General features: G+C 39.0%; 1 protein-coding gene across 5 annotated transcripts in view; it reads right to left on the bottom strand.

Moving 5' to 3' along the window:
* asap1b (ArfGAP with SH3 domain, ankyrin repeat and PH domain 1b) overlaps positions 1-15,188 on the bottom strand; it is a 53,423-nt gene extending 38,235 nt beyond the window's left edge. For 3 of the 5 annotated variants that reach the window (XM_067485707.1, XM_067485710.1, XM_067485706.1), the window contains exon 1: positions 14,458-15,188. In XM_067485707.1, coding sequence (XP_067341808.1) covers positions 14,458-14,583 — 126 coding nt within the window. In that variant the 5' untranslated portion in view covers positions 14,584-15,188. The remainder of the gene's footprint in view (positions 1-14,457) is intronic. The other 2 variants (XM_067485708.1, XM_067485709.1) reach the window with 1 other exon arrangement.
* Between the last annotated feature and the right edge of the window lie 1,154 nt (positions 15,189-16,342).

A 16,342-nucleotide genomic window follows, 5' to 3' on the forward strand; every position in this document is an offset into this window, starting at 1 on the left:
GACTGTAGGAGGAAAGCTGAGAACCCAGAGGAAACCTACGCAAGCACAGAGAGAACATGCTAACTCCACACAGAAAGGCCATGGTCAGCCAGACACATGAACCCACAACACTCTAGCTGCAAGGCAGCAGCACTAACCATTCCACCCTGGGCTCCCCACTTACTTCATTCTATAGAATCAACAGCTTCCTTCACGGCCTAAAATATATCTGGTTCAAAAATTGATTTAGTGGCTTGGTCTGTTGCACCAAATTTATAAACAGCATCTTAAGTTTATGAGAACTGAACAAGGCAATTCAGACGACGACTGATCCAAAAGTCTACTTTGAACATGCAGCAGTATGATGACAAAAAATAAGCTAGTGCTGTGTTTGCTAAAGAAATCTTAGCTTTTATTAAGCTTGGGATCACCACAGCAGATCACTGGTCCACACGTTGGTTTAACACTTTTTTTATGCTGGATGCACTACCAAATGCAACCCTCCCCAATTTTTACCAGTCTTAGGACCAGTGCTCAGATATACTGTACACTGCACGGCAGTGATCAGGCAGTTTGGAGGTTCAGTTTCTTGCCAGGGACACTTCGACATGTGGCCGGGAATAATCGGGGTCCGGACCACTGATCCTATGGTCGATAGACAACAACTCTACCAACTGAGCAACTGCCACCACATTCTATAGATATACAGTTAGTTAAAACCACAGGACTTAGTCAAAAACAAAAACTACTCTAAAAGGTAGTTTTTTGTTGATTATAGTCATGAAACACTAAACCACTAAAACAATTTACATTTTTATCACAAGAAAAATCAGGTGAAAAAATTAACACTGCTTTAGATAATAATTCAGAGAGCACAACAGGCAGATAAAGTTAAAAATTCCTGTATGTTCAGAAGATTGAGGAAATTTCAGTCAAATAGAGAACAGAAACCATTTTCAAGTAGTCACACTAACATTACATCTTTCAAACCTTTTAACATCTGCCTTTTTGGCCTGGCACAAATGGTAATTTAGAAATGTAGTCCGAGTTCCATATTGTGGAACTTTGACTTTGTGGTAAAAACCAAAGCAACCGTGTCAGCCAACTAGAAACAACATAATTTAACAGATTTCATGCAAACAACAAAACAATTTTACAAAAAATTTTGTTGGAACTGAATGTTCCATTAACAATTAACAAAAGATCACAATGTGAGGCATTGTTATGTTAATGCACTGCCTCCTCTGTCTTCCTGATGTAATTTCCAGCAACACAGCTTACTGGGAAATTGCAATTTTGCAGCCTACTCTCAATTCCCATATTTGGCATCAGCACTTGAATGTCCCTTAAGGAACTGCAAACCACGACAAAATTTCTTCACACCCTGCTCTCAACAGCGTAGGCAGGTGACAATTACAAAACAGAAAATGGACCAAATATTTCTTGAAGCTTCAGAGTTTATTGAAATAAACTAAAGCAAATATGATAATTTGTTTGCTGGGTATAACATGGATAACTATAAGTACACTTCTTCACTGACAGTATGCTGGACATTTCGTCTTGTTAGCTTGTAAGCTTTTATCTGTTTTAGAAATCTTAGCTTGTTATGGGTACTAAGGGAAGTCAATACAAGTCAGAGATTACTCCATAATGTATTGCTGCTATTAGCTACTCTGCTCTTCCAGAGTGTGCTTCTCTGAGCAGAGCTCGGTGAGGCCACATGATAAAGACCAAAGCCAAATTTCTGAGCTCTAAGGATGCAACTCTATGCAGCAGATATTAGTGCAGAAACTGACTAGCATGCGTGATACACAAAAGTGAAGCCATGCATGCAGCACGTTAGATTCACACATCATTTGGCAGCTTGCACTCAGTCAGCCCACTACGAGCAATGTTTTCACAATTACACCCACACACTGCTGCATTAGATTGTGCTGGTCTAATAGCCTACAAGCAGCATATTCTTATCTGCATTATGTTTACCAGTCCAGTCAGCCAACCAATATTTGTCTGAAGCAGCTGTTAGATTATTCTAAGGAGCTGCTATTAACAGCCAGGAGTGAGCCTAAATGTGTGTGTGTGTGTGTGTGTGTGTGTGTGTGTGTGTGTGTGTGTGTGTGTTTGCTTGCGTTCGTGTGTGTGTGTGTAAGCAGGGGGCAGCAGTCACTGACTAGCTCTTACTTTGTGTCAAACTCAGTAAATTGTCCAAAATATCCAATAACCGAAGTGGATAAGACAGAAATGCAAAGATTACTTTAAAAAGTAGATAAAATCTAGAGAAATAAATGTGTTGGGTTACCAAGCAACGGTGCTGTGTCAGACAATAATGGCGCAAAGTTTAAAACCTGAGATGGATAAGCCTAAAGAATAAATTGAGAAAGAAGTGGCTTTATCAAGGCAGCTAAACACAGGTATGCTACTGGTGTGCTAGTAAAACTTTATTGAAATGTATAATTAATCGCTACTAATTGTGTATCCAATACATGTGAGTGAGTGTGCATTTTCAGTTCGTTCTTGACCGTGAACTTACAGGATAAGCCCAAAGCACAATAATAATAATAATAATAATATCCAAATGCAACCAAAAAAAGTGCAAAGTTTTAAAGTAATTAATTTGCAGAGCTGGTTTAAAGAATGTAAGGATAAATGAGTGAGAAGTCGATTTATTAAATAACTGCATTTCATGTTAACTGAGAAAAAAAGTTATATCTGGTTGCAATAATAGATAAACTCAAAATCCAAATTAAAGTGTAAATACTTGGCCTAAAAAGTACTCCACCACTTGCTCAAAAATGTATTACCACAAAATTGTACAACACCTGGTTAAATGTACTTAGTAACTTATTACTTCTAATTGTACTAATACTAAAAAATACTGTTTGCATTGTTTTGTTTGCCTTTCTGTAAGATTAGCAATCTACTGTTCCAAGAATTAGGTGGCAGCCTTTTGAAATACTTGATCCTTGGTTAGACCTTCTCTCAGGGGTTTAGGCAGGTGTAAAAGCTGGAAATCTCAAATTTCAAAAGGAAAACTAGAGTATCATACTTTATAAGCAGGCTTAACAGGACATTTGTGTAGTTTACATTTCCAAACATTCTGGAAAACTGAAGGAAGGTCTAATTTGGACCCAATGAAGTCTAGATCTGTTACTTCTGAACCCTATTCAGCTGCATATAACATTTTAAGCCTGAAAAATTACATTTGTGTTAGTTAATCCATGTAGCTTTCTTTATAAAAATGTCTACAGGAAATAATGATGAAAAGAAATGTTCAAGGACTTAAAATGCATGTGTTACTGGAGGTTAATCTGCATGTCTGCACTAAATTATATGATCCTACTCTATTTTTTTTTTCATGGGACACAAAGAGTTTAAAACAACAACTGTACAAACAAGTGAAACCATAGACATAACAATGAAAGTGTGTGACAGGCTATATCGAGCCCTGGACAGGAGAAAATGGGAGGAATTGAAGCTGATGCTTAAATAAACAGCTATTTTCTTTCATTTCTTTCAATCTCAAACAGCAATCAATTTTTATTCAGGGCTCTTCTGATGTAAATGAATAATTTTGTCCATAATAATGACAAGCAGGACTGTAGCAAATGACAATTTCCATTTCTGAACAATCCACAAGCAATTTGTCTGCTATTTTTTAACAAAAAACGAAAAAAAAAGCAATCTTTAAATAGCAGAAAATTGTGAATAGTGCTCTGTGAGCTGTGAAAAGGCTGCATCTATTTCTCACTTGAACTTTACAATTTATTGACAAACTACTTTTAAATCTAATGTGAGAAGTTAGATCAAGATTTTCTGATCAACAAAACCCGAAGTATAAATTTAATAGCCAGCTTGTTTCTGCATCGCCAATGATAAAGCTGCATGATCTTTGGATCTTTGAAAGATGTTTACACAATTTTTAATGTATCAAGCAGTAACAAACAAACAGGTGTGACGTAATTTTATTCACTACATCCTACAAGTCCAAAAAGAGTTCTCCTTACCCTCAAACCTCAGAAATGTTTAACTACTACACTTGAACAATCTAATCGAAAATGGCGTACAAAATAAGAAAGCATACTGCATACCATAAGGGGCAGTTATTAGCAATAATCTGTATGCCTGAATTCACGATTCACAAACAACTGCAGTTGTTGAAGGTGGGATTGCTGAGTTATTCCCACTTAGCTGTTCTGCTGGAGGTTTTGATTTTAGACCTTTTTTAGCAGATGGGCTACTTTTAAGCTCTTAACTTGTACACTAGCACATACTTAACATTTATATTTCTCGGGACAATTTTTATAGTTAATAGCTGTTTAAGTACTTTTTTTAAGCTAAAACCCAAACTTAACCGGTTTAAGGGTAAATATTTGGGGGATTTCTTAGGATTCTTTATTTACCTATCTTTGAGTTGATTGATTCATCGGTTTACCTAGAAAACAATCCAAGCATCAAGTGAACATAAAATTAACCCATTATTTTATTATTATTACTGTTATAACAGATGAAACAATAACAGCAAATCAAGTACTGATCAGTAAAACCAAAGTAAGACAAAATCTGCACGAGTTGGCAAAAGACCATCACTTACAGGTCAATCCAAGAAAAACAACAAAAAAATACTACTACAAGCTCTTAGCTCGAATGTTTTGCTTATCAGGTCCTTATCAGGTCCTGCCATTGTCTGAGTTTCCCTTTCAGACATGTAGCCAACATCTGGAGATAGTCCATGTCAGATATGTTCTCATTTGCAAAGAAATACTCCATGTGTAATTGGACAAGGGGTGGTGCCTGGGCACTTCGAGCAAGGAGCAGAACATGAATGAATGAGTTATTTACCTTCCTTTGTATTTGCCCGGTTTCACGGCATTTGCCGAAAATGGACGCCATCGACACACCCACTCACTCACGGTGAATTCTCCAGAGTATTAGCTCCCCTATTCACAAAAGAGCTTGTTTGGAGATAATCCGGACTTTGTCCTATGGAGCTTGCAGGGTAAAATCCGAGTAATGTCAGGGACTTGAGCGTTTGCATTCACACATACACCCACCCCAGAGAAAATCTGGAAAATGTCTGATTTCAAGTGCATGTCTGAAAGGGGCTTAAGATGACACAGCTAAAGAATGATAACACAGTCAGAAGAAGCGTCTTTTTTCCAGCCTCTGAGTAACACTCGTGCTCACTGCTTGGTCATGAGTCTTCAGCCAAAGTCACAGACGAGGACTTTGCACGGCCCTTTACAGCATTCCTTGAAGTTTTCTGCAGACGACTCTCAAGTTTCACAGTTTATGGGACTGCTAGGCAAGAGACCAGCTATACCAAACCCACAAGTGTATGCACTCCCACAGGCCATTTGGATGTTCAGATATTTGAGGACATAAAGAGGCATAGAAATAAGCCTTTACTGTGGCGTCCAATAAAAGCTTTGACCAGTTGTGGAAATATTTTGATGCACATTTCCTCTTGGATTTGCCTATTTTCACTCCCATTGGTATTGAACACTTTTTACGGACATTAAAGGCAACTGGAAAATATATAAACAGCTTCTTTCGAAAGTCTGTCCTGCAGGCTTTGACAATCTCTGCAGGGACTTGGCTGAAGGTAACATTTGAATTCAATGAAAAGCAATGAAAAGCTGTCCCAATTATTTATCTGTGGTGTACATAAATACACAGAAACACAGTCAAGGGCAAAATACCATCAAGGCTTGTGGACAGACATGCACCATCTGTCCCTTAGGACACAACAGGACAACACCATCTACTGCAGGGCCATCCTTGAGGACAACAATGTTACACTGCGCTGAAATATACATAGAAGAAAAACAAGCAGCCACAAAGGACGGAGAGAGGAGCATGAGGAGGAGCAATGTCTGTTTTGTTAGAGCTGAACTACGGAATGTCAAAAACCTGTCTTCATCTTATGGTTCATAGTTTCAACCACAAATAAAATCTTTCTTAGAATCAATAAACTGTTTTGGCTGGGACTAACAATGTTCGCTGCTCTGTGGAGTTTTACTTATTTACAGTAGTGCTTTAAGCTAAATGCTAACATCACCGTGCCAACAAGATTACAACCAATTCCATATAGCACACAATAATTGATAAACATAAAAGGTCACAGGTTTTTCGTGCCCCGATGACATTGCTGATAGAACATCAGTAAGCCAGACAGTTCATCCTAAGGGGAATAAGGATCGAGTCTAGTAGATGTTTTTATTGTTGACACAATTTCCCTAACATACATTAAGTTTGTACTTACGCTGCCAACAGTAAAGAGACAAATATAAAGAGTGGTTTTAAGATTGTCACAGATCAGAGTAAGTTTGATAGTTTATAAATGTATTCCATTATCACAATTAAACTAAAAAATGCTAATCAGAGAATACAAAGGTTTTATCTTTTATTGGGATTGTACTGAGTGCGTAAAACACAGCAGTTTTTAAACTATCTATATAGATTCAACAAGGGTTTTAAAACCTGATTCACATTTTATAAAATGCAACAAAACCCCATCCTTTCAGGGGAACATGAATCCATCCAATTATTTCACCCAAAACTCAACCCCACGGTGACACAGGAAGACACAGTTGTTCACAAAGGTAATTAGGGTTTCTCTTCTGTAAACCATCAGAATTACTACTTAAATTAAAAGGAAAGTACTGATTATAAATGGTCGCAATATTCAATAGTCACTTTCATTTCAAAGCTGACTACCTTAAATGTCTGTAAATGTGTCTTGGGTTCACTGTCAGTCTGTTGTACTCCATCAGAGAATAAAATGGCTGTCATTGGAGGGAGTCTAACTCTATGAATGTGCGTGAAAAAGGCATCAGACAGATGTGAACACTGACCCACTCTTCCTCGCCTAAATCTGAGGAAGAGCAGGGGGATCAGGGTGTCGGAGCAGAGTCTGGTCTGGGGCTAATCTGCTGCCGGCTAATAGCCCCTTGATGATATACGCAGCGCAGCTGTAGCAGGAAGGTAGGCCAACAGCTGTGGCCCTCAGACCGATTATCAGATTTCAGCCACAGACGGCAAACAAGCCGACAAACAAGCAACACAACACATTCTCGCCTCCTGCTGTGGGAGACAGAGAACAATTTAGAAAATGGCTTGGAGGTTTGTTAGTATTTATAGGAGAGATTTAAAGGAACATTCCCCCTGTTGGAAAGGCATGCCATTGAACATATCCTCATGTTTTGATGTTTAATGCATTCCTGGGGTTATTTTCTGATGATGAGGTATAATTCACCACAGAAGGGTGTTCAATGTCCTTCTCTCAACAATTCCCAGCTGGGTCAGATGCTTCTCAGAGCGAGGACAGCTAACACTTTAAAAGAGAAGAGACTGGAGCACACCACTTTGTGAGAGTAAATACGGAAATGTCAAACTGACGGAGCGACGCCACCACCGTTTCATCTTCATCAAATAATAACGTTAATCTTATATCTAGTACAATCCATTTATCACAGTGGTTTCATTTGCTAGAAAATGCCAACAACAGGTAACACAATGAAAGGGAGCTAATTTTTTCAGTTGTTCTTCATTTTTTATGGATGATGTAAGAAGCAAACAATTTAAGTAGAGGAACTTGTCAATATGTAAGTAAACAATTTTGTGTCTGTTATGGTGCACTCATCTCTGGAAGTGAAGAAACACAATGGTAACAGCTGCTTATTTACCACTCCAAATTTAGACGGAATGCAGTGATGGCATAAACTTTGTTTTTACAAAGAGGTTTAACTGGAACAAGATGTCATAGGAGTAACTGTGTCGAGTGACAAAGACACTCCTATTTTCTCAAACCATAAGATTCACAAGGGAGAAATGGTGCATTAAAGGCAGCAACTTCATCAATAATTGAATCTGACAGAGCTGTGCTCCTAAGTTGCAAATGTTACAAAAGAGCCTTAAATAGCCAGCACTCAGTTTTGTTATGTAAAGCCAAGTATTAAAAAAACCTGCCTCATCTTTTTTAATTATTCATCATTTTTTCCTAGTTTCTGATGGGAGGAATACTAAAAGCAGTCCAAGCATAGAATAAGAAGAAAAAGACTATTCCAGCGGGTTCAAATCCCACCCCACCAGGTGTGGTCCTGCCCAGCCACAAGGGCCACCTTAGTGTCAGTCCTGAGCCTGGATAAAAATGGGAGGGTTGCAGCAGGAAGGGCATCCGGCAAAAAAACTCCTGCCAAATCAACGTCCGGAACAAGTTCCGCTGGACAGACCTCTGAAGGGACAAACTGAAAGCTGTTGATCTTTGATCTAGTCCCAAAAAAGAACAAGATCATTTTAATTTTAACCTACAATACAAAATATTTTTGCAATTTCTATCTTTGTACTTATCTAAAGTCGTTTAACATGGCATACACAAATGCCATCTATAACAAATACTCAGCTTGTTTTAATATAACTTTCAGTTAGTTTACAATATTAGAAGTATTAGTGAAAGCAGCGAATTCCCCCCTTTAGGCCAAATACATGAGAAAGATCCAAGAAAAAATACAAGTAAGCACAAATTCTTTGTTTAATGTGTAGATATTATTATAGCAGACTCCATGGAGGAAGTGACAGGGCTGAAGCTTCACATGCCAACATGACATCAACGCCCTGACCTCAGATGATAGTCAGACAAACAATGATGCTATGATAATGAACAAACCGTCAATGATTTACTTTCTACTCTGCTTCAAGGACAACCAAAACTTTTAGCAACAGATGTCTTTTAATGTTATCATATGGATATTTTACTGTAAACAAGCGCATCTTTTTGTTTACTTGCAGCCTTTTTAACAACTAACTGTCACCTTGTGGGCTTTACACACATGTTTAATGCATTTCCCATCTCCAGAGGAGGAGCTGTGGCCAAAAGGGGCAGTGCTTTCTCAATACAGAATTCCTCTCATAAGTGGAGGCAAGGTTTTACACTGATCTATTATTTTAGTTAAATCTTAAAATTCCCAAAAGCTTTTATACTAGAACTTTAACCTCCACTAGCTGCCATTTGACTAATCCGGGGGCTTTGATTTTAGGTTCAAAGATAGGACGTTTACTGAGCATTACGTTAAAACATATGTTCATACATTGCAGAAATTATATTACCCATCTGCAGAAAATGAATTAGCATCCATATTCACTGGATGACTTGATTAACATTTTCAATAAATCATACCCACAATTTCCTGGTCCCAGCTTCTAAAATTTTCAAAAGGTTTCTTTATTTGTCTTGTAAGCTAGTATTTACCCTTTTGTATCTTTGACTGAAAACATGACAAGATCACCATTATTAATAGGACCATGTGACAGGCATTTTACAATATACTCTTATGTGAGTAAAAAAGGAAGTGAGGAAATTAGAATGTGGTGTTTAGCTGTCATTGTTGCCTGAGGGAGTCAATGACCACTAAGAGTTTTTGCTGCCTAATTGCTCAAGTGTCACAGTTGAAACAGAATATGACACTAACAACTCTGCCACCCTTAAGTGAATACAGGTCCCAGTATGACCACTCCTTTATTCTGTTATATGAAGTGGTTGGGTCCACCATTGCCCAGTGCATGAATCATTTAAAATGTTATGTTTTAAATAACGTCACTTTTAAAACTTACATTACTTACCAGACAAACGGAAGCTAAAATATAACATTTTCTTTTTTCTTTTTAGGACAAATTCCCACCACCATTGGTAATATGCGTTAGCCACACATGACTGAAGAACATGGGATACAAACAATGCAAGACTTGTTCATCAAGCATAACACAGGGTTAGATCCCCACAGGGAAACAAAAAATTTGAGATCCTTCATGTGATTGAAGTGACAAGCCATATAAAATGATATAAATAAACAAAAGGGCCTCTGAAATAATGGTAGGTACTGGTACAAATTATGGGGCCTACAATCTAAACGAAGACCAACGACTTCAGGCAATGATTTTTATTCCAATATGCATACCCACTGGTGTGGAATAAAACTGTATTCAGTATTTTCTTTTATCAAAGCACTTAAACAGCGCAGCATCAAACATTCTAAAGGGTTTTAAGCTACAAATGCTGGGACTAAAAAGGCTGATATAAATATATATATAAAAGACCTCTACCTATTAGGTCAAGCCCAGCCACGCTTGAATAGAGCAACTGTGAAAAGTCAACATTTTTCTGGTCCAAGCCATGTGATGTGGTGTGAGAGGCATGCTCAAAGGAATGCCAATGCAGTGAGGGTTTCCCTTGTATCGCTGCTATAGCTCTGTGTGGTTTAGGAAAGCAAACCAAATGACGCAAAGTACCATCTGTGGGGTGAAGGTGGGGAGGGGGGGGGGGACAATACATGCCCCACAGGGGAAAAACAAGTGCCTGCTGCTAATATTAACTCGGATCAGAGAAATTCTGTGGTAGGATTAGAGTGATAACCTGTGACTTTTTTAAAGAGAATGTCAGATATCGTGTCCTGCAGAACGAAAAACACAATCTGCTTTTTAAAGTTAGTCGAGGTATTGTGTTTATTCTTCTTTGCTTTTATTTTAGCACCGACGGATTTAAGCGATGTAGTATGGATGCGCTAATATTTTGTATATTTATAGTTGTGATGCATGCTTTTGTTTTGGTCTGTATAAAGATAGAGAAAAAAATATTTTTGAATCATTTCTTGTAAAACTACAGATATTTAGTCTCAGTATCAATTGTTCTGTTAATTATCATTGTGATTAATCACTGGACAAACAATCCAAATCTGAAAATGTTCAGTTGAAATGTATTTTTTTTAATATACAGCAAATCCTAACATTGCTGAAGCTGCAATCAGAGAATTGGTTGGTTTTGCATAATTAATATCTTAAATTGTTAATATTAACAATAGTTCATCTAATCATTAAAGTTCTAATATATTGTGCGCAGACCTAAGTTAAACTATTCTTGACAAGAAACTGGAAATGACCATCCAGTCAAATATTTAACAGAAAATTACCACATTTGACAATTTTCACATTTGGGTAATTATAATAGGCAGTTTACTGAGTAAGTACAAACATTAAAATGAGAGTCTACACTTAAAAACACCAGTGAAAGTTGCAATAGTAAAGAATCACCTCATTAAGTCGGACTGCAACCAAAAACATGCAAGAACATTATACATATTCTATTTTTGTTTTCCTATGTGGTTTAAGAGTGTGGGATACTGACAAAGAAAGGATATCTAGATTGTTTCTGGGATTGTTTCAATAACAATAAGTAGATGATACTGGCAAAATATGAAATGTTCTGTAGTTTGTGTGATGGAGACATGGTGACATGAATCGATTATTGTAGAGCTGTTTAAAATATCTTAGTCCAGACGGTGTGTAGCTTGGGTCTAGAGTATTCAAGTTAGTTTGAAACCATCTTAATCATCTGCTTTAATTGACACCAAATAAAGTGAAACACGTTTGTTTTCTTCTGAGCATCACTTAAAAGCCGCCTCTACGCAAGTGAGAACAATGCTTGTCGAGGATTTAACTAGACTGTGAGACTGCTGGTGTCTGTATTTAGTCGTGGCAAAACTTGTTAACTCATTTCTCATTTCTAACTCAACTTCAGCCATGTGCCGTTGGGCAGCTGCACTAGCTTGTCGCGTAGTGCAACGACCACACACTCTCAGTGGGCACACTCAAAATGTGAAAAGAGGAAACGCAAAATGAGAGACATACTTTATAATGTCAGCTTGCACATCCTTAAAACTAGTAAGTAATTAACATCCAGTATTAAGATGCAGTATTATTAGACGATATACTGTATATGTATTGCATTCCCCTAATGTGCCAGGAAAAGGTGCTTTCTAGCAGAGTGACAAGAAACCGAAGAGGTCACAAAATTCAAACCTGTTTTTCACTTTGAGAGCTTTCACTTTGCAATCTGACAAATTAGGTGAAATAAAGAGCTAGGAGCATGAACTAACGTGTATTCTATAGCTATGTTCGTTAAGATATCTGAGCCTCAGATCTTTGTCTGAAAGACGAAGATGTTATATCTTGTATCTGATTCATATTAGTGGTACTTCATTTTATGCTTCATACTTCATTGACTTTACGATTTTAAAGGGAACGTAAAGTCATGTAGAAGGGCGTTTACAGCTATTATTCAATAATAAAATACTTATTATTGTCACTTGGATGAAGAACCAAAATATTACCAAGTACATTCCCTCCAACAGAAAATACGTCTTCAATTAGCTTTCTGGGAAATGCAATGGACACAAACCGCACAACAATGACTGCTTTGCACCAAAGATGTCACCAAAATAAAACCCAGACGCACCAACCAGCTTCTGGTCTGCCACCCACACACAAAACACACACAATACCCTCATCTCCTGCGTCTCAAGCAAGTCACAGAGGTTATTTTTAAGACTTTATCTCTCTCCATCTCACTGCCCATTGTTTGCCAAATTTCTGCACCGATCCAATTGTCAACAGCAAACACCTTTAAGTGCTCTGCTGCGACCACTTAGAAAAACTCTGGGGTGATTTGTGAATACTTGTCATTTTGCACTGATCAATAAATTATGTGTGGTATTGATTTAAGATGATATGATGCTGCGACAACTCTTTTTTTCCCCCCATTGCTCCTCCAGATGACTCAGTGGAGGCACGCAGTGAATGACAACTCTCCTGCAGGGTCAACTCTCCCCCTCAGGTTACAGCATTAAATATTCACGCCGTACCTTTGTATAATTTACCTTGTCAACATACCAAGGAACTGACTAGGAGAAAAATGGGATGAATGTTTTGAGTCTGAGGACAGGAACCCAGCTCAGCAGAAACCCAGGACATTTGAAACAAAGCAAAGTGACGCTGAAGGCAAATTTTACTTCTGTGCTGCAGTTCTATTAAGTGTATGATGCAAGTGAGCTACTACACAGGGAACAGACTTGGTAGCTAATTTTACATAACAGACACTAATCTAGCAGTCTTTATGGCTTAATGCTGGCTGACTCTTGATTGTGTTTGCCAGAGCCCACATTTTACCCGTGTATCCCATATTCATCTTTGCCCCGAAATGTAGCATCTTGCCTTTGTCTAAACATTGAATAGCAATTTGCTTGCTCTTTGGTGCCAGTATAATGGTCTTCCTTGTCATGTGATCTCTGCAAAAAATTCCAGAGAGGCTCCCGAAGCCAAGCACACATGGCGGCCTTCTCTTACAGATGTTTTTCGTTTGTGCTGCTGCAGTCTCTCAGTCCAGAGGCACAGAGCCAGAGAGGTGATTCATGATGCGAGCCTTTTCCTTGTTACAGTCAGCAGACACGCAGTGTGCTCTGGGTTGGGTGTAAACATGGCGCTGGCTCTGTTTTGGTAGATTTTCTGTTGTTACTATACAATAAACATTAGTTTATGGTGTTAAAGATAGTATCAGAGGGAACCATGTTTTTTATTTTAATTAATCTCATGTGATCTGCACAGATATTGAACCACAAATAAACTGTCTCTGAAGCGGCCTAAATGAACAATTACATGAAAAATGTCACCAAATACTGCAATCCTGACATCATTCACATCTGCAGCTAAATGAATTTAAAAGTGGGAAATGAGGTCACATTTTTGGCAATAGTGAAGGTGTGGGCAGAAAGGATGCAAGTGGAGGGTGATGATGGGGTGGGGAGGTGGTAAAGTCACACAAACACACTGACACACACACACACACACACATTATAGCCCACCTGCCTGACCTAATTACCCACCTTCTACATGATCAAATGTGACACAGCATCAGAGAGTGTGAGTCTGGGTGTGTTTCTTGCTATATTTCCCTCTTTTCGTAAGAAACCAATCGTTAAATGGAACCTGGCCTATGCGATAGTGGGGAATTGCTATAATCCTCAAACAGACAAATTCACATCTGATTGGCAGTGACTGGAAGAGGTTTTTCTCTCTGTGTCTCACACACACACGCACAGAGCTACAGCCTGGCAGCATGCTCTGAAGCTGTGAGTTATGTAATAGTGAACACAGGGAGCTGCAGGCCTGAGTGCACAACCTCCTTTTGCCTGCACTCTTCAACCAAAGCCATCCACCTCCTCTATTATTACTCTACATATCTGGCAAGAAGGAGTGCAGAAGCTTGACAAACACACAACATGAGAGCTGACCTCTACACACACTGGTTCTGCATAACCAAGGGTGGGAAGTATCCATTTTTGCATGAGATAGCTATCTGTACAATATGTGCTTTAACAGAAACTGCGATTCAACAGGTTTATTAAATTACATTTCTGGTAAACAGACAAGCTTAATAAAAATGTATTTGGGGCTCCAGTGAGATTCTGAAACGCTGCCAATCACTAGCTGAATTTAGGATTGAGTGCATATAGCTTTAGCTTAATATAAACAACATCCCAGCATTATACATTGTGTATTATTGTTATTATTATCATTATCCAGGCTGTTTGACCGAATCTTCACTCATCCATCCATCCATCCTCCGCAGGCAGGCTGACACCGTGGCCTTACCTCCTCTAGCACATTCACTGTGTTCCTGCAGCTCTGCAGTCGGGTGGTGAAGCTGGATGTGGTCGGGGAGTTGTAATCCTCGGTTGTCTCCGAGAGAAACTCGGACACCGATATTTGATCCGGCATCCTTTAACGGGGAAAACGCCCACGGGAGAGGGTTGGCGACGAATGCTCAGAGAGACAAAAGCATGTACGGTTTAAAAATAGCGAGAATGCGGGGGGAGTCTGGTGAAAGGGAAAGCCGATTTTCTTCCTCGCAGAGCTGTCTAAAACTATCGAGATGATTAAGAAGTGTCTTCTTCTCCGGTGACTTCTCAAATGACTTCTCTGTTCCCCAGGGGCCACGGGAGGAGGGGATTCGTTGAATCTCTAAAGGCTGCGTGCCCTCACTGTACCTAGTCCTCTGGAGGATGTGTAAAAACGCATTTATAAATAGTGTCACTCTGCGTCTAACTGAAGCTCGGAGGAGAAACCATCGTAAAGAATAGCGGATGCCCTCATTACGCGCTACAGATGTTCAATAAGCCGCTTGTCGTCAAAACAGGCCCGCTTTTCAAGCCTCTGTTTGAATTTTATCATAGTCCATGTTCTGCCGAGGTCGTGTCGAGCTGCAGTTTGGTTCGCTCCGCTCTTTTTCCGCCGTAGTTCGTGGTTTTCTTCTACGCTAAACGCTGCCGCACTCGCCGCTTCTCTCTGCTGCTCGGCCGCGCTCGAGCTTCTCGGAGGCTGAGTCAAGGTTAACTGGAAGGGAGGACGGAACTTCCGCTCGAGCCTTTCGACATAAAACACGCGCTAATGCACGGTCGCCTGTTTATTTGTTAGTTGTCGCGTAACGTGTTTCTGTTTCTATCAGCGTGAGGGTTTTACATCACGATCACACTTTCTGAAAGAAGTTTGGCCACATTTTGCATCTTCTTACAAACAGCAAGACTTCACAGACTTCAGCACTGAAGCACATGATAGACTGGTGGGCAGTTTGTGAGTTTCTCACTGAGAGTCAATGAATGTGCTATTGTATGGTGTTATGTTTTATTCATATTTAATTGCAAACTAACTACCACATACATTTATCAAATAAAAGTGGTGGACTAACCGTGGAGTGCTTACGTTTGAAGTAACTTGCAAAAATAACTATTGAAATTTAGTATGAGTACCTTAATATTGCACCAAGGCGCAGTATATTATACAATGGGCACAAAAAATAAAAATAAAATAGAGCTTAAATGCACAATGATGTTAGGAATAAAACTGTAATACTTTCACGAACCACTTGCACCAAAGATAAAGCTCTCTTTTTGTGGCTGGGGCTGAAATGCCCACTGCTAAGAGTAGTAATCAAACCTATTATCAATGATTATTTTGGTGGATAAATTGTAACCTAACAGTAATGTATAATTCATCAGAGACTATTTGACGTTAATGATAAACAGTAGGTTACGAAAACAGTACAAACACCTTCAAATGAGAATGGCATTAAAATGCACACATGGTTGAAGTCTTCCTCATTTCCATTCGGTTGTTCCCTTTCAGGGATCTTCGAAGCGAACCATCCTCCTCCAGCCGTATTTTGAAACAAATTGTTTTCCGGTCTTTTGCACGTAAAAACGCTGACTTGACGCACTTTCCCTCCCACCCACCTCTCCTGGGCATAGGAACCACGCTGCGCATGCGTGATGTGGACTCTGACTGCAGAAAGAGAGATGTTAGCCTGTAGGTCTAATGTTGGACAGCAGAAAAAGCACATTTTTACAAAGAATTTCAGCAGTAATGCGCATTTATTGCTAGTTTTAAACAGTTTGTGAACAGTCATGAGTGTGAGTTGAACCCCACCTAAATGCTGTCAGTCCACAATGTAATAATTTTAAAGCAAAAGGTTAAAAATGTT

The sequence above is a fragment of the Channa argus genome, chromosome 19 (assembly GCF_033026475.1).
Source record: "Channa argus isolate prfri chromosome 19, Channa argus male v1.0, whole genome shotgun sequence".
NCBI lineage: Eukaryota > Metazoa > Chordata > Actinopteri > Anabantiformes > Channidae > Channa > Channa argus.